Raw genomic sequence first — 19,297 nt, 5'->3', positions numbered from 1 at the left:
TTTAACAGCCCATTAAAACCAAATAATCAAAATTATCGTGTCAATTCAATTCTATTGTATTCCATAAATAAATTATTATTCCAAAAGACAGTTAATTATTACTTAAGTAAATGAGGTTTTCTGTTTTATGCCATTATTTTGCCACATTTCAGCAGGAAGTATAGACTTTACTCTATTGATTTCACAATGATCCCAAAAAAAAAAAAAAAAAAAAAAAAAAAAAAAAAAAAATTCTGGTACAAATATTAAGCCATTTGATTGTTTAAGGATTAACTGCCCAATACTAAATGAAACTATTTTTTAAAAATAACACTAAAATGCTTTTGTTTTGTTTTTTTGTTTGTTTTTTTTTACACATTAATGAATCAGTGCTAAGCTGCTATTATATATATATATATATATATATATATATATATATATATATATATATATATATATATATATATATATAAAAACAAAAATGATTTCAAGGGGACATTCTGCTGTATTTTGAGAAAGCAAATTATTACTTTGCTAGTAGTACTTTTACACTTTGTGTTTCACTCAAACACTAAGTAATGTTTTGAATGCAAGATTTTAGTTATAACAATGTTTTGTAACATATGATTATTTTTTTACTACGATTATGGATTGTCTAACTGCTGCATAAAACTGCTGGACTAAAAGTGTGAGACTACAGATTTTATAAGCACTGCTTTGTGTGGACATGTATTTTGGATTATCTATTTTCCCATTAATCATGTGTGACCCCTTGAATTTATCTTGTGACCTCTGGTCTTGGAGCAATTTTGGGAGGTGTGTAAATAAATAAATCTAAAAACTTTGAGCATTTCGATTGTCCTGAGACCATTCTCTTTTTGAGCATCATTATTTTAACAGTGTCCGTCTATGATAAACAGAGATGTGAAGCCATTTGACCCCTGCTAGGGAATGCTAGGAGTCATAATGGTTGGTTTGAAGGGGTTGGACATCCCTCCAATGTCAGAGAGACAGAGAAAAGACACGGGGTGTGGTTGGTTAAATGCGAGACACCCCCTTTGTACTGTTTCAACAACATGGGGGGACATCTGGCACTGGCAATACTGCCCAGTGTTGAGGTCTCCATCGGCTTTCTCAAGCAGTGAGCTGTGCAGCATTGAAGCACTGCCTGCACATTCTCATGCTAATACCCAAAAGGCAGGAGCAGATGTGAAACATTTGGTTCTGTTCTTGTTCACTTGTAAAGAAATAATGTATCCCGTTATCATTATTTCACTTTTTTTGTTCTTCTATGTGTTATAAAAAGGAGTTCATGGCGGAGGCCATCTTCTTTGGTGGCCCCACTTAGGTTGCATGTGGCCCCTCTCACTGGGAGAAAAAAGTGAGTGTCTTGGAGATTTGAGGAGTGATTTTGTCATCTGGGTAGATGCTGCCACAGTAATTTTAGAGGGAATGGTGCACTTAACATTTGCAAAATTGTTCCTGCAAGCATGACAGACGAAGTAGTGTGTGTTTAGCGTAATGCGTGTTTTAAACCTTCAAGAGTTTATTATTATGCATTATAATGTTTTGAGAATTTGACTGTATTTTACTAGTTACAGTGTATATGATCATTCTTTTAAAACTCAGAAAATGACCTTAAGGAGGTTAGGCTTAATTAACATAAAATAAATTCATTGAAATGCGCATATCTGCCTTTATTTAGGATTTTCGCGAATCTCTTTGTACTTTTTTCTACCGTGTATTTTAGTGTGTAGCATTCCCCCCCTCGGATAATTTTAACTTTAATTTGCACATGCAGATGCCATCTAATTTCGCAGAGTGGCTGTGCAACAGTGTCCCCGCCCCCACCTGGAATATCATTGGCTCCTATCTGCTTCTCTCTTGATATTATTGGCCAGAGAGGTGCCTGTCAAGAAACTTGACGTGCGAGACAAGTTTACAACTCTATACACGTGCTGCTGGTATGTCAGGGAGAGATGTGGTAGCATCCTTTACAGAGCAAGGATAGCACAGACTTTATTACCTGTGTGTATGATTCGCTGTACGCTCACCTTTCAGGGGATACTGTGGCACAGTTATTGGGGCAAGTTTTTAATCACCTGTTCACAGCAGGCATCCATCATTTGGCACTTTTCGAGGAGATTGAGGTGAGACTTCCTTCAGTTCCTTCATGGCAAGAAGACTCAGTGATGTGCGCCTAGCATGGCTGTGGCTCCTGCACCGACCACCAAGGGACCGGTATGGCTTTTAGCCGCATCACTAAACTGGACCCCCCGTCCCGAGGCATCTTCAGGAAAGCGGTGGTCATGCTGTGCTCCCTCCTCGCCTCTTTTTTCCTCCTGCACCTCCTCACCGAAAGCTGCACCACCACCTCCGGCAACTCACCGCCCAGAGGCTCCTCTAGTCGGACTGCTGGTCTTTTCGAGGACCTGAGTTCGCTGAGGACCAAGAGACTGGTATATGAATGGACTGGCGGATCGGAGTTGAACCGCTACGGGACCGCCGCGCGCACCTCACAGGTCCTCGCGGATGAGCGCGCGACGCAGGATTCGGAGCTGCCCGAAGAGGCTCTCGTGCTGCCACCTCCGGATTTAGTCGTTTCCAGGAGAGTGTCGCCCAGGTTCGCAGGTAAAGTCAGTCCGCTCGGGGAGGGGAGCAAGAAGCTACCTCAGGCTCTCATCATCGGGGTAAAGAAAGGAGGGACCCGGGCTCTGCTTGAGTTTCTTCGGGTTCATCCTGACATCAGAGCCGTGGGAGCCGAGCCGCACTTCTTCGACCGAAACTACCACAACGGGCTGGAGTGGTACAGGTGAATATTTAATAAAGTAAATTGTTTTATAAAGAGAGAGAGAGAAAACACACACTCACAAACACAATTTAAACACTTTAGTTAATATTACGCCTGAACATTCCCCAACTTTATTATCAGTCTCCTTGAAATCTGTGCAATGTTTTCGGTCATTAAATTGCCACGATGATAGATTGTGTTTTTCCAGCATTTTATTTCCCCCACAACCACATCACTGATAAAGGCTGTTCCTCATAACCCAGAAATCTTTATTTAACATCTCAGCTTTTATAGAGGTAGCCTAATTGCAGCTGGAATAAGCACTGAGGACAGTCTGTTGATTTATGAAAGCTACATTAGGCCTGTTTTCATTAGATGTTATCGGGCTGCTCATTTTGTTTCACATTTTCGGGTTGACTGCCTTTTAAGTTGCTTTGGTTCGAGCCATAGTGGAGTCAGAGTTTAAGGCTTCATTAGGCTGGGAAATAAGACAAGGGTAAATCAAAGTATTTAAAAAAAATCAGAGTGTTGAGGAGTAATTTTCTCTTAGCGTTTAAAATCAATTTCTTTCACCTTTAATAATTTAGTAGTGAATACTTTAATGTATGTGGTAAGTTCTTCGAAGACCTTAAACGGAGATTTCATAAGTTAATTATTTATCAAGGGGATTTAAAAAACAAAACTCAGACATGAGGCTTTATCCAAGATTGTCAATCTCATGTGCTTTTATAAAATCCAGAGAAAGTGAAAAACTCTTCATCAACAAAAGCTGAAACAAAAACAATTTACTGAAGAAAAATTACAGCAGTGAAGGTTTTTGACTGCTTTTTTGTGGCATAAGGACAAAGTTTGTCCGTGTGTGTAATAAAAAATAAATAACTTTGAATGTTAAAAAAAAGCAAAGACAAAAAATAGATAAATAAAAACCCACAACTTCCTTGCCTTGCTGACATTTTCTTTCTTTTTCTCGACACACAGCATTACTTGAGTGTTAATTCTGATCACTTTAAATCTTGTCTGGCAAAAGTAGAAGTCTAAACACCGATCCCGCATAAACACACTACCCTCCTTCAATGTCTCAATTTCCCAGTGACGGAGTGCGATGCGTTTTTCTCACTCAAGTCAAATTTGTGATTGATTTCATCTGTCAGTGCGAGTGTGTGTGAGTGAGTGTTTTGTGTTCACATTTCCACAGGCCTGTGGGGAATAATGCCTCTTCCTCTCAGTGGTTCTCTGTGTAATGGGGCATTGCCGACATTGCGGCTCTGTTATTAAGAAGGATTAGGGCCATAATGAAAGGTTACCTGAGTGTCTCAGGAGGTATAATTCACCTTTTGATTGAGTTAGCACTACACGCAGCACCCTCTAAAAGCCTGGAGACAAAACTTTAACTCTCACCAACAACTCCCTCCAGACCCTTCTCCTTTTCACCCTCCCACCCTTCCTCCCCCAAACACTCTGGCTTTCTCCCATCTCCCACTCACACACCTCCCTCTTTGTGCCTCTCTGAGAGTGAACATTCTCTTTTTGCCATCACTCTTTCACACCCTTCTGTTTACCTATTCATCCATTGTGGGGTTTTATATCCATAAGGGTCCCATCTATCCCGAGGAGTTGCCAAGATTCTCTGGAATTTGGACCGTGCCTCCAAGGACAGACCTTAGTGCCGGTTCGCCTTAATGCTGCCCATTTAAAACAGAAGGACCCTTGAAATGAAAGAGGCATAAATAACTGTTACAACAGCACGGCCCACTCTACGGGAGTTCATCTTGTCAGCTCTCCTCTACAGTCTGAGAATCTTCCTGTTTTGTGGGTTTTTGGAAGCGTTTGATTGAGTTGAATCCATTTGAAGTTGCTGGCCCGAGGTCATCTGAAGGTGTTTTTGTGCACTTCAGAAGCACTTGTTGAAACAGGGGAATCGATTTGATTGCTAAAGTCTGCCATCCCCTCTTGAAAATCGGTGCAGCCTCTGTGCCTCGGAGCTACTGTCATTTTACTAATGGTTATAAGATTTCAACGCTGTGGGAATGTTTAAAACATGTCTGACCTACGATAGGCTGAAATCTTTGTGCCAGGACTACACTGCTTGGTGGACAACCCCCCCACCCCCCAAAACTGTTGGTGTTTGTAGAAAACAGGACTAGATTTGTGTGACTAATCACTGTGTCCAATTTCTTGAATTATGTGATTCTTTTCATTAGCAACAGTGAATGCTTAAAACACTGGGGCTTCCATTTTAGAAGACTTTGTTTATTGTCAAGGACGCCATGTGTCTTCAGTGTGAATCACTCGTCTCTGTCTCCTAAGGGAATGCGTGGAACGTATTTTAACACCTCTAAGCTCTTAATGTGACATGGCAACATCTCCGGCATCCTTTTCCAGCTTTCCCATAATTATACTTGTCTGGCTTGTTATTGGAATTTCCTTCAACTGCCCTAGAAAGTTGGTTCCGCACCAAAAGATATGATGCAAAAATCTGTCTACCTGGAAAGATAAAAGTTTTAGTATTGACACCACAGCTGTACGAGCATGAAACATGGGGGGGTTAAACTTCTAACTTCACCACATTTCCAAAAACTGAGTATTTTTGCAAAATTATGACTCACCATCTGCACTTGTTTAGATTCTGGTTGGGTGTTTTTGGGTGTTCCCAGCTAGCATATCCAACTTGTTGACCTTACCTCAGTTAAAATGAAATGGAATAGATTTTAATAATAGATTTAAAGCAAAACCATATTTTCTTTAGCTTTTTTAATAAATAAAATATCTGGTTTTTCATGCACCGCTCGTCCACAGGAGCATTTCAGATGTCTCAGCTGTGTCCTCGTGGTAGATTTGGGCCTTTTGTTGTACAGGAAACTAACACCCAGCCCAATTGCACAGCCAGTCAGTGTTACATTTCACTACACATTACTCTGAATAACCACACACAACCTATTAGGCTTTTGTTGTGGAAATGGACACTCAGAGTGAACAAGGAGGTCAAGCACAAGTACTCTGAAGTAAAGCAGAGGTCCGCGCTACAGAGTAGTCACTATTATGTTTTTGCCCTACTTAGGTTACTGAACACCCAAGCTTTCACCTGTCTAGACCCTGCCATTGCAGTTTTTTGTTTGATGTCCACAGACCGGTTGGATTAGGCTTCACCTGATCCCTTAATGGGTTAATTACCCTTTCTACAAACGTGTGTGACCACAAGGGCATAGGTAAACACAAGGGCAATGTGCCGCCAGCTCTGCCGCACATATATTCATATTACAAAGAATACAGAATACAACGGTATTCAGTGGAGAAATGCAGGATTTCGTCTTTAAAGCACTAACACGGACACACAGGGCCAAAAACTGCCAGCTTATGTATCAGCAAATTTTTAAAGTCTCCGTCTATGATTTTTCTCATACGTGTAATACTTAAAGCCACGAGAAAGCAAATGAAAACATTATGTTCGGATTTTTAAAAAAAGCAAAGTGAAAAAGAAACACATTAAATTAGGGGGTTTCCCCGTTCATAAAACTGGCCATATTTGAAAGGAAGTTCTGTAATGGCTATAAAACGGGTTTTAATCATAAAAGCAGTGACCCAGCGGGGACTTCTGTTAGAAACGAGCCGTGTTTTGTAGCCTGATCTGTGTTTCTTTGCGGTCACAGTAGAGACGTGAACGAACACGGAACAAGTAAAATATTCTCGTTCTGTTTTGAATACACTTAAAGGTCCAGATGTAAATCTGTGTCGTGATAACATGCGTCCTTTCTACATTTTAATCCCCTGAATGCAATGGACTTTATTAGTTTTTTTAAATTGATTAAAATTTTCTGTATTAGGTTACTCATCTTGAAACTCCATTTGTTAAAATAAAATTTTAAAAGTGAAGTCTGATGGTGAAAAGCTGGTAAATTCCCAGGAATTGAAATGAGGCCAACTTCCAACTTTGCTCTTTCCAGCGTGTTTACAATGGGTTTCAGTGAGTTGTGTGGCAGAGTTTAAACTACAGTCCTGTTTGCGGCTGCCTGATATTCCCCCTTTCACTCTGAGAGTGAAGCAGCTTGGGGGAACTAGTGGAAAGAATGACACGGCTCAAAAAGGGAGAGGTTAGCTGTTAATAATGAAAAACTAGCTGTCGGCATCTTTAGCCTGTCACAAATTCATACAATTTAGCAAGTATAAAAAATGGAAATTGGATTAAAAAAAACCAAAACATAAAACTTGCAAACATTTTGTTTTGTGGCTGGATCAGCTGGAAGATGAGGAAAAATCTAACATGTGTGAGAACGTGTATACATTTATATTTATGTGCAACTTTAAATACTTAAGTGTATCCCGGTCAGGAATGACATGTTCCTCCGAGTCGTAAATAGATCTGCTCACTTGAAAATAATTCAGTTCATGCCACCCACTAGCTTTGCACCTCTGTGTATGCCGATTCTACTTCACTTGCCTATCTGGAATTTTGCAATATGATCGTATTTGAAACGTCCTAGACTGTTTGTCTGGCCTTATTAGTCTCTGTGTGCGACATTTAAAAATATATCAAGATGGTCTCTTTATAGATGCTTTGAAAGGAGCAATTTGTTGTATCTATTCTCCAAGGCACTGTGAAGATTTTAAAAACAGATTTCAACCATTTCCTCAAATGGAATTCCTGTTTGATTTATCTTATTTTGACACCACACTGGAAAATACTAAGCAGTTATAAGTTACCTTGTTAAAGGGCTGTGGAAATGGCTTAGGATGGTGATTTTCTGATGTGGTTAGACATTTTTCGTCATGTAATTAGACGTAAGAGTGGAACTTAGTTTGGTAGGGAACGTTTTTTCCTGCCCAACATAGAAAAATTATACATAAAACTGCTTTACAGTTGGTTTACCTTGTGAGTTTAAATTAAAATATTTTATTTTATATTATTTTTATTATTTTTATTATGTAATTTCAGCATAAATCTTCACAAAAGCGTGTTTTAAGGGTTAGTTTTTCCTGGAGCAGAAGTACATTTGCAACATAAAGGCAGGTTTGCCAGGGGCAGGTGGAGTGGGGGGGACGCACAGAGGTGGAGGGGTCATGGCTGAGGTTGTAGAGGGCACACACTCCCACATAGTGGACGTAACATGATCACCAGAGACCTGAGTATGAGCTCTGAGCTGCCTCTGGATTGTGAAAGTGATTATCGTGTGGTATAATTGTAAAACTGGGACGGTCACCTCCTCCCGAAGGCATGCAGCGCACATTGACAGTCCCCCCCTCATCCCCCTCTCGCCAACTTCTTGACCTCCGCCACCCCCTCTAACATCTTTGCTTGGCCTTAGCAGCTGACCCTATGGGGCCCCGTGAAGGGGAGGTAGATAGAAGCAAGGGAAATATCCAAAGTAGTGCCTGTCAGCAGCTGCCCTGTGGCATCCTGGGAATCTGCCCTCCAATGGGTGGGTGAGGACAGGCAGCAGGTGCAGGGTGCTCAGCAGACACCACCTGGATCTCCACTAGGCACTCGCACCTGATGTATTCACCTGACGCACCTAAAATAAGTTGCGTTTGCTGCCTTCTTGAAAGCTAGCAAAGATGAAGGAAGCTTGGAAGTTTCTTTGTTTTAAATATTTCAGGTGTCACAGACCTCTTAGAGCTTTAATGAGCATGTGCGGAAAGGGAGGGTGATTGATCGCAGTCAGGAAGGTCAGCCTCAGAATGTGCCACCCTCAGAGTTCATAAAGCCAACAGATGGTAATGTAACACTGGAGTCAGATTACATTGTTTCTAGGATTCTGTTGTTTATTCACATTTGGGTTTATGTGTACACAAGTCAGCAACCTGTTTGACCCTGTTGTATCTCAGGCCTATTCAGCTTAGCAGCTGTTGGCCTTTTTACGAGGTATTCAACCGTACATTAGACAATTATTCTGGGATTCAGATTTCAAAAGGAATACTTGTGTCCTTTTTTTTTTTTTTTTTTTTTTTTTTGTATCGTGCTTGACTGTACTAATATACGTTGCACTGTAAACCTGTGAAGGGCTGTAATCACTTCTATCGCTGTATTGTACAGTTGAGATGGTTGACCTTTTCAAAGCATTTTGTTTTAACTCTGAAGGCCGCTGTTCTATTTTCAGCTAATATACCTGAAGCCCTTTGCCGGTTTAATGCTTTAAGAGCAATGCCCATGAATGTCAGTGATGTTTATTTTCCTTCAACTCCATGGAAACCTGCCAGGTAATGTTTTCTAACATCGCAGCAGTTTTGCCTCCAGGCACTCTGCTGAGCAGTATGACTGAAAGGACGGGAAAAAAAAGTCATGTTTGCAATTTTCTTTCTGTACTACATTTGTGTTTTTTCTTTTTCCTTCTTCATGGCACTTCAAGGTTGATGGAAGTTAAGAGTTATCCTTCCTTGAACAAAGAAAGACTGTAACCCTATCATTTGACGCTGAAGAGTCAAGGGGTTTTAGACTAGACCGTCAGCTCTCTTCATAGAAGCGAGGTAAACAAACCACAAAACAACCTCCAGAATTCATGCATATTAAGATTTTCAGAGGATTTGCTAGAGTGCTTTAGGATTTTAGAAACGTGCAGCCAAAACCGTGTTATTTGGGCACAGAAGGGCTTGGGAAATGATGCATGGATTGAGCATGTACGTGTTACAGCCCTCAGTAGTGCGGATTGGCAGGGTAAACCAACGCCTCTGTGATGGATCTCTCTTTCCCATCTCACAGGCTACAGATTTATCACAGGACAGGGAGCCTTCTATATTGTCCGCTAGAGAGAACAAGACAGACAGACAGAAAGAGAGGGGGAACCACCGCTATGGAAAGCCTGGGAACCAATAAAAAGAAGGAAGCCCTCTCCTCCTGGGTCCTCCATTTTACGTTCCAACTGTAGCGTTTTTTCTGGCATTTTCTGGCAAAAATCTCAGACTGGTATTTGAAGTCCATGTAAATTAAAAAAAAAAACCCTACAAATTGTAAGTGTTTATAGTGCTTGCATTCAAGGAAGTTGGATGTTCATCTTTCCACCCTTTTGCTTGTGTTCGCTTAGCAGGAAAGCCTTTTTGTCTTTTCAAGTGTCTTATTTTAAGCTTGCTGGCTCACTTGGAATCGTTTCCCTTTCTGCCTCTGTGCTTAAAGGCATGGACTTTGTCACACTTGCCATGTGTGCTATCTGCAGCTGCTTGTGTGGTGATAGGATGGCACCAAACAACCTTTTCCCCCTCTCCATCGGGGGCTTGGCCAGTGCCAGTCGCTTTGGCAGAGTTTGCCTTGCAGACATGCAGGGGCAATGCCAGACGGCACCTCCGGCACAACTTTAGTTTGACTGCCCAACCTCTGCCTCCATGCAGAACATTGAATTACACTGTCAGTATACTTAATGCGCACATGTGTGCTTGTCTGGGTGTTTGAGCCGTCTAAAATGAGGGATTGGCATTTTTTTGGCACGGCCAGTTAAGAGGCCAACACATCATTTACTTCAGATGTTATTTTCAGGCTTTCAGCACTTCTGTATCCAGTGTATTCTGTATATTCCTGCTAGATATTGAACAAAGAGGTGTATGGTAGTGATGAGTGAAATAAAACATGCAGAAGATTAGGGTTTGGCAGTACTAGAGACCATGACCAGAAATCCTGCACAATTTTTAAAATAGCTAATAATGGAGGTGCTGAATGGAGAGAGAATGACAGCCTGGCATATAATCTGACTTGAGAGCTACTTTATTCAGACAGAAGCACCGCAGATCCATTGCATGTGCGGTTTTGAGAAATCTACCTGGTTTCTCAAGGAGGAATCCAGCTGTTCAAACAAACGCTTTACGTGAAGTCTTTTGTATTTCAATTTTAAAAAGGTTGCATGTCACAAAAGAGCCATTCATTATATAATGCAGCGGGATTTGTCTTTACAAATCATCAAATAAAATGTATCACAAATGTTCTATGACCTCATACAGAGCCTAGGTTTCAACTCTCAAGTCAAACAAGAGTCATTATAATCACAGGTATACCGTTTTTAAATTTGCTCATTTAGAGAAAAGATGGCACACAGGCTTTTGCTAACTATCGGCCCGATGTCTGGCAGCTTGATTAAGGAGAGGAATGTGTTAGAAAATGAGTTTGCCAGCCAAGACCCGTTTATTGATAGATGGAGTGCAACAGCACAACCTGCGTCTTTTTACATAAAGATGGAAGAGGGTGATAAAGGGTCTGTGTAGCACAGAGCCCGTGATTGATGTGCCCATAGGGGAGTGCAGAGAAGCCACACAGTAATTCAATTAATCTTAACCTGAACACTAGTAATTGCTACTGTAACTAGGTCTGACTGTACATTAGACAAGAGGAAGATTGCTGTCAAAGAAACATGTTTAGCTAATAGAAGTAGGAAGGAACATTCCCATTGCTCCCATTGCTTTAAAAAAGAGCTTTAAAAAAAAAAATCATCCTAAATCCTTTAAACGAGGATTTGCATGTTAATGAGAGAAACAGAAACATGATTTCATCAGTTGTGGACAATAATTAAGAGATTCAAATTCTAGTAGAAGCTTTACATTACATCAGTTACCTATAAAGAAAATGTCCTTTTGAGAAGCTGTCAATTCAATTTCATTTCAGCTCAGTTTTATTTATACGGAAATACAAATCACTGTTGTATTTCTGTTGTTGTGAGATAAAGTACAGCAGTTGTCACCTCAAGCTGCTTTATATTGTAAGGTAAGTAACCTACAATAATAAACCCCAACAATTAAATGACCCCCTGTGAGCAAGCAAGCACTTGGCGACAGTGGGAAAGAACAACTCCCTTTCAACAGGAAGAAACCTCCGGCAGAACCAGGCTCAGGGAGGGGCAGCCATCTGCCGCCCTGTTGGGAATGATGGGAGGAAGACAGGACAAAAGACATCCAGAGATTAATCATCACACATTTAAACTTCTGCTCCACATCGAAATTAGCCAATTGAGGTGCTTCAGGACACCAGTGTTTTAAGTTCTAGCTATTTAAATTAAAAGCAGTTTTTTTCCTCCCAATGTCTTATATCCATTAAATACATGTATTGAGATTTAATGAAGTGACTTTTCCACAGAGCCAGGTTACCTGTGTCTTCCTGTTTTGGCTAACGCACGACTTAACAGACTAGTGTGACAGGCGTATTGATTTTCTCTGCTGAAACTTGTGCACAGATGAAGCTCAAACCACAGCAGAAGGCCCCTTTTTCAAATCCTTGGCTTCATGTTGTGCCTTTCTGCTCGTCATCAGATAAACAAAAAGTGTAGTGTTTTATATTCTTTTGTGATCAAATCAGTGTATTGTTTTTCTTTTCTCTTGTGACTACCCCCTATTGAACTCTACACCAAAGGTTTTTGGATTGTCAGAAATCTTTTGAGATGCACCCTGAGATATTGATCCTATTATTTCCTGTAGGAGCAGAGCAGTACTTTGAAGGTGTTGATCCATAAAGACAGAAAGACAAGACTTCTTTATGGGCTGGTTTTATGCATTCTCTGGAAACTGGATAGCTCGCGAACAGCAAGATAAATCAAGTTAACAGTAAAATCTATTTTTCTTACCCTCCTATGTCCCATTCTTTTGCCAGACCTATTTCTTTTGTTCAGTACGCCTCTGAAGAGCATTAGTCCTCGTCACTTATTTCGAGGCGAGGGGGTCACCGAGCTCCAGATACAATGCTAAGCATTTGTAAAAACTGACCGTGTTAAATCAATAGCTTATGTTTCATTTCTGCGTTATTGCAGTCATTTTTATTTACGCAGCTGGCTAGAGCTGGGTCAACCACGGTCAGTTTGGACTAAGGGTGTAACAACATTGTAGAGCCTGTGGGACTTGTCATGAGCCCAAGTCATTTTAACCGTCAAACATGTGGTTGGGCTGGGGCTCATTATATCATTATGTTGTCAGGGTGATTGTTTATCCTGACATCTTCGTCTCACATAGACACATCCTCCCATACAGTCGTATCATCAATAGGCGGAGCAAGCCACCAACATAGACAGATGTACAAGATATACCATGCAGTGTCTTCTCTAATAAGATGGTAGCTGTTCTTTATCCACTGCAGTTCTTACTGCTGCTCCTCAAACAGGCTACCATCAATTATTAATCCAGTCAATTAGCAAGTCTGCATTATTCACCAGGAACCTGTGATCACATCCATTAACTTCACTGTCTCCCCTATTGTGGCTCTCCCAAGTGGCAGTCACACATCCCACAGTTCCTCCTACCCAGCTGACGTACTGTAGTGTATTTGTATTTATGCTGTATTACTTTCTTCACCTCTTCTTATTACATGTCACACTCTGCACATACACTACTTTGGGATTACTGAGTAACTTTTGTTTTGTTGGGCCAATCAAATAAAGAAACATCCCTTTAATGCTTCCTTTTAATGCGCTCTAAGCCTTGGTAAAGACTTTTATTTATAGTGGTATTACTGTCCTTTTTTTATTTGTGAATTTAGCAAAGATATTGAAAATGTAGGATGAACAAACATATTACAATTCATTAAAGTGTTATTACAATATACACGTAACTGATAAAAAATTAAAGACAATCGATAGGTCTGACTAAACTGTATGCATCATTAGCACAGAATGTAAAGTTAACATGATGTTTTTTTTGCACAGACTTTCAACTGTTTTCACACAAGAGGATCAGTTCAGAATATCTTTGCTTTCTCACTGTAGCATGCAGCAGGGGTTCACTTCAGAGGCATTCGCACTACAGGAAATACTCTGGGTATTTAGGCAAGGGAGCTGCCTGGGTAGAATGTGCATGAATGTAGCATGCATGATGCACACACGCTAGTAGCAAATGCCTGCGCTACTCTCACATCAGCACAGTCCAACATTACATGGACTTTTTACTAATGTCCCATACTGACTGCAAGTGAAAACAGTTCTACTTTGTGGTATAGTATAGTATATAGCATTATATATAAAGTAAGGCTCACTTATAGTCAAGTAAGTGAGCCTTACTTTAATTATGTATAAGTAAAACCTTTAAAAAAAATGTAGGTTCTCTTTTATTCTTATAGATGGATAATATAATCTTGAGTTTATAGATTATTATTCATTAATAATAATAATAATAATAATAATAATAATAAGATTCTTAAGAGCTAGTAGTGTGACAATCACTATCTTTGCTGTTATGGAATTCTACCATAGATTTCTCACAAGGAGTGCAATGTCCCTGTCATGTAAAAAGCAGAGTTGGTGACAGCTGAAGCCTTAATGAGAATAAAGCAAAAGTATGCAAAGCTCACCAATTAAGTTTTTGCTGATTAAAACAAGACGAATAAAGAAAATCTGGGGCAAAAATTAATACCCGCTGTCGAAAAAAGAAAACAAAAACACATAACTCCATTTGTATTTTGTTCTGAAAAGGAAGTCCTGCATTTTCATGTCCGTCTGCTATTTCCCTGAGCTCTATAAACAAAGAGGCAACACTGCTTGTCACTGGGATTTATGGACCCTCAAATCGCAGAACAAAATCACTTCCTGTTTTTCCTGTGTTTACCGGACACACAAGCAGGCGGCTGCACATTTGATAAAAAAGTGATTTATTTTCATTTTGCTTATCTGCTTAATTGATGTCCCCCAGGCCTCCCTGACAGCCATAATTTCATTATACAAACAATTTAGAGAAGTTTGATTAACACAAATGAGAGTTCAGGGGCACTGCCGGTTTACATGTTACCCTACACATGCTTTTCTTCACACTGACTCCGTCTGGCTCGGCCCGCGTACTTGAGTTATAAATAACAATTCCTTATCACAATAAACAGGAGGAACAAAATAAATCTGCACTCACGATGAAATGTCGCTGTGCCACTTTAAATCCTCTTGCTGGAGCCACACGTTTAAATGGTGAGAATGTGTGTCTCGCTTTAATCGCCATGCTGTAATTTTACATATGTTTCGCACCCAGCTGAGATTTAGTTCACTCAAAGGAGCCCATATGTGGCTGCTTCAAAATCTTCAACAAGCTTCTCATTGAGACGCAACTGCATTGATTTTCTTGTTCGGGATTCACCACAGCTATTGATTTAGGGCTCTTCTGAGACAACAGCGTAATTAGGCCTATATTGTGAAGGGTTCGCCCCACTATTGCCTCATTGATAGGCCTGTGCTTTTTTTTTTTTTAGCCCCACCAAATGTTCCACAAGCACTAATGGAGAGACCTAAACACACATACACTGCACATATATATATGCACAGACTCAGCGGCTGTCGTGGGCAGGTCTGTTTCTGACATCCCATTTATTACATCATATTATTTTCCACTCAGCCCAGCAGCAGTGAATATTCTTTTTCACCACCCTGTTTTTGCTCCTATGGGTTTTTTTCCCCTCCTCTTTCTTGTATCCAACTAGCTTTAAAACAGGGTCGGCTCTGGCAAGGCGTAAATCCAGCTAAAGGGTTTTCCCCCTCACCCATAAAGCTTTTACTTCTGGCAGTCGAGTGCCAATGTGGGATTCTAGCTCTCCCCAATGAACTCCTGAATGCACATTGTAGCAAAAGTAGGTTTTTGGAAGAGATCTTTTGAGTCTCTAGGTGAATGTGTAAAACATGCACTTGCAGACGGTTGCTTTAAATGTATTAGGTTCGCATTCAAGACACACAACTTAAAATTTACACTTTAACAAATTATTGCATGGATGTATATGCAGTACAGTGAATATGGTTAAATACTGCGAGCTACAATCTAAAACTGCTATATTTCTGCTGAGCATGAAGTCTCATGGAAATGCTAATTTTTTTTTGTTTTAAATTGTTACTTTAAAGATGCTGTGATGGTTAAGTTGTTTTGAATGTGTGATGTGGTTTAAGCCTTTGTGTTCCTGAAAACTTGAATTTATGTTTAGCAAGGATTGCGCCACCATGTCTGTGACTTTTATACCAATTAATCTCATCTGCCAGTGTTATTCAGTTGTTAAACTATAACAATAGCAGCATTCCTGCCTTGGTACAATGCAGAGAATAATGGAATTGCTACTAAGCTGATTTAAAAGTTTAGTTTAAGAAAGACAAGAAAATGATTTTGTGGTACGTGGCGAGAAATATAGCCAAATGTGTTTGTGGTGATTATAGTAAGAACACTAAAATAACAGCATAATTGCAGCTAAACAACTGACAGTATTAAAGCTTGTATTCCTTACATCACCCTAATGTAACATTTTTTTTACTGCAAAGAACTCCTGTTGTAATTTATAGCAGGTCCACTGTAAAATAGTAGTTTAATACTAGCTGTCAATAATCTTATAGTGGATTTGATGCAGTGTTTAGATACAGTTACACAGGTTTTTTTAAAGGAAGCATTCACTGTCATTAAGTCTTTTATTGAAGTCCTGTTGTTTTCACCACATTTTATATATGCCACAATTTATTCTATGGGTATACAACTGAACTACAGGCCTGTAATGTAAATGCAAATGTGATTGAAAGGGGTTCATAATAACCCCCATTTCAACTGTCATGAATATGAATTGCATTAATGTGCATTTAGTTTTGGTTTGCTTCTTTTTGTATGTGAATGTGGACTCTTGAGCGATCGTACACGCCCAGCCCCTCCTCGTTATTGTCTTACACCCAATTTATTTATTTTCTTATTGCGCTGCAGACAGGCTATATTTATTCGTGGCGCAGCCTCTATCTGCATGTGAGGCGCATCAGTCATTCAAGGCTGGAAGAGTTTGACTCAATAACAGTGCAAATATCCAGCCATTATCTCTCTGCAGAGTACTCCCTCAATGTTAATGTGTTTTTAGGACGATTACATCAATGTGAAATATTGAAAAATAACCTGATTGATAACATGAATTATCAAGCCTGTGTCTCCGCCCCCTTAAACACCTCATTTAGCATCTCCATGGCAACATGCCGGTAATTGCCTACATGGGCACTGCAACATCCCTCATGGAGTTAACTGTTAATCTATAGCTGCTCAAGTGTATGAGCCTCAGGCTTCCAGGTCAGCTTCAAGACTCAAGTATTTAAACAGAGGAGATATGCAGTGCTTAACAAATGTATTAGACCACTACCCAATGCAAGGTTTATGTCACAACTGCCCTAATTTAAAAGTATTGATAATTGGCAAATCATTTTTTTAATGCTAAAACAGAATTAAAAAACAGAAAAAAAACAATAGTAAAGCACATTATTATTTTTTAACTTATGATGCCAAATCACAGTTACTTACAGATGTTCATTGAAAGAATTCAATTGTTATGATTGATTCATTTCTGACTTCTCAGAGAAGTCCAGTGTGTCACTTCAAGGTCAGTTCAATTTTATTTATACAGCACCAAATCACAACAATCATCTCAAGGCGCATATTATTATAAGATAGACCCTGCAATAATACATACAGAGAAAAACCCAACAATCATATGACCCCCAAGGAGCAAACAGTTTGGTGACAGTGGGAAGGAAAAACTCCCTTTTAACAGGAAGAAACTTTAAAGGGAACTCTGCTCAGGGAGGGGCGGCAATCTTCCGCAACCGGTTGGGGTGAGAGAAGGAAGACAGGGCAAAAGACATGCTGTGGAAGAGAACCAGAGATTAATAACAAGTAGTGATTAAATGCAGAGGGGTCTATTAACACATAGTGAGTGAGAAAGGTGACTGAAGAAGAAATACTCAATGCATCATGGGAATCACCCAGCAGCCTATTACAGCATAACTAAGGGAGGATTCAGGGTCACCTGATCCAGCCCCAACTATATGCTTTATCGAAAAGGAAAGTTTTAAGCCCAATCTTAAAAGTAGTGAGTGTCCGTCTCCTGAATCCAAACTGGAAGCTGGTTCCATAGAAGAGGGGCCTGAAAACTGAAGGCTCTCCCTCCCATTCTACTTTTAAATACTCTAGGAACAACAAGTATACCTGCAGTGTCAGAGTGAAGTGCTCTAATGAGGTGATATGGTACTACAAGGTCATTAAGATAAATTGGGGCCTGATTATTCAAGAATTTGTATGTGAGGAGCAGGATTTTGAATTTAATTCAGACGTAGCTATAAAAACATGAATTCATTTTTGCCAACATTGCTTTTAGTCTTTAACAAGTTTTAAATGTTTTATAAAATATTTGTGTTTTTATGACAGGTGGTCTAATCTAATAAATTTGTCAAGCACTATATTCTGGGTTCACTCTTCATCCCTGCCACTATAATTGCACTTATTTACTTAAAGATTTGACCTATGTTGAAATAACAAAAAAACTTAAACTGTACGTGGAGTCTCTTAGCAGTGCAATATCCCTGATGCTAGATAATATAATCTAGACTTTAGACATTTTTATTATTTAATAATAATGTATTATTATTATTATTATTATTATTAATTCAGTTAACCTAATATTCAAGTGACTACTGAAGTAATAGTTCATTTTAATGAACTAGTTCACAGACCAATTCACCACATTAGCATTTTTAGCTTCAATTGGCTAGCAGGATCACTCTCAGAAAGAAATACCAAGTGTGGCATTGCTTTGTAAAGTACCTTTGGTATCTTGTTGTCATGAATTTCAAAAAATGTGTCTAGACGAAACGCAATGAGGAGTGTAACCTTGTGCGAATGCAGTCACTGAAGTGTGCCAACCCTAAATATTCGTCAATGAAAGATCTGCTTCCTGGGGTGGCTGTAGCTTAGGAGGTAGAGCAGGTCAGCTGCTGATTGGAAGGTTGGTGGTTTGATCCCTGGCTCCCCCAGTTTGCATGTTAAATATCCTTAGGCAAGATACTAACCCCGACTTGCTCTCCAATGCATCCATCGGAGTATGAATGACAGTTAGAAAGCACTGAAAGTATAGATAACAGTGCTTGTGTGAATGGGTGTGTATGGGTGAATGAGGCATGTTGTATAGAGCGCTTTGAGTACTCCAGGAGTGTAGAAAAGCGCTATATAAGAATCAGTCCATTTACCGTTATACCATTCCAAGAGTAACCAGTAGCTGGGACAGAAATATGTGTTCAGAAATTTTCAGAGCCCTAAAATTTTGCTTACTTTTCTCCAAATTCTTTCCCCTGTCTATATATAAAAGCAAATTTGAATTATGCCGCCCCAACTCCCCATTTCTGATCGTCAGTGGTGTCAGGAGATTTCAGAGTTTCACGACACAGTGGCTAGCAAAAGTATCTGTTTTGCATTTGTATTCTTTCGCATTGTTGCATAGACTTTGTTTGTAACTGCTCTGGGAAAACAATTTGCGTCATTGAGGGATCACATTATCCTGCACCAGCAGTTCTCATTGGTTCGTCTGCACACCTATATTAAATATGGAAGGGATCAGAACGAACTCTCTCATTAGGCCTCTTGGCGATAAAATATTCACCTTTTACTTTCTGATATGAAAAATGCATAAGTAAAAGACTTTGTTGAAATAGGGAAATAAAACAGGAAAAAAAATTAAATAGAGATCTCTTGGATTTTGCGGGACTTACTTCATTAAAAAAAAAAAAAAAAAAGGTACATCATTGAAGTTGCTTTGTGTCACTTTTGTCTCTTTACTCAAAATCACTTTCAACCGATTGGCCTTGTTAGCAGGGAGAAAAA

General features: G+C 39.6%; 1 protein-coding gene across 1 annotated transcript in view; it reads left to right on the top strand.

The window, feature by feature from the left end:
* The first annotated feature begins 1,996 nt into the window (after positions 1-1,996).
* The window catches only part of LOC134633098 (heparan sulfate glucosamine 3-O-sulfotransferase 3A1-like), a 35,121-nt gene continuing 17,820 nt past the window's right edge, over positions 1,997-19,297 (top strand). The window contains exon 1 of the mRNA XM_063481955.1: positions 1,997-2,791. Within this exon, the coding sequence (XP_063338025.1) occupies positions 2,223-2,791 (569 nt within the window). The 5' untranslated portion in view covers positions 1,997-2,222. The remainder of the gene's footprint in view (positions 2,792-19,297) is intronic.

This window comes from Pelmatolapia mariae, linkage group LG8, assembly GCF_036321145.2.
Source record: "Pelmatolapia mariae isolate MD_Pm_ZW linkage group LG8, Pm_UMD_F_2, whole genome shotgun sequence".
Taxonomy (NCBI): domain Eukaryota; kingdom Metazoa; phylum Chordata; class Actinopteri; order Cichliformes; family Cichlidae; genus Pelmatolapia; species Pelmatolapia mariae.
This window is presented reverse-complemented; position numbering and strand designations above follow the sequence as displayed.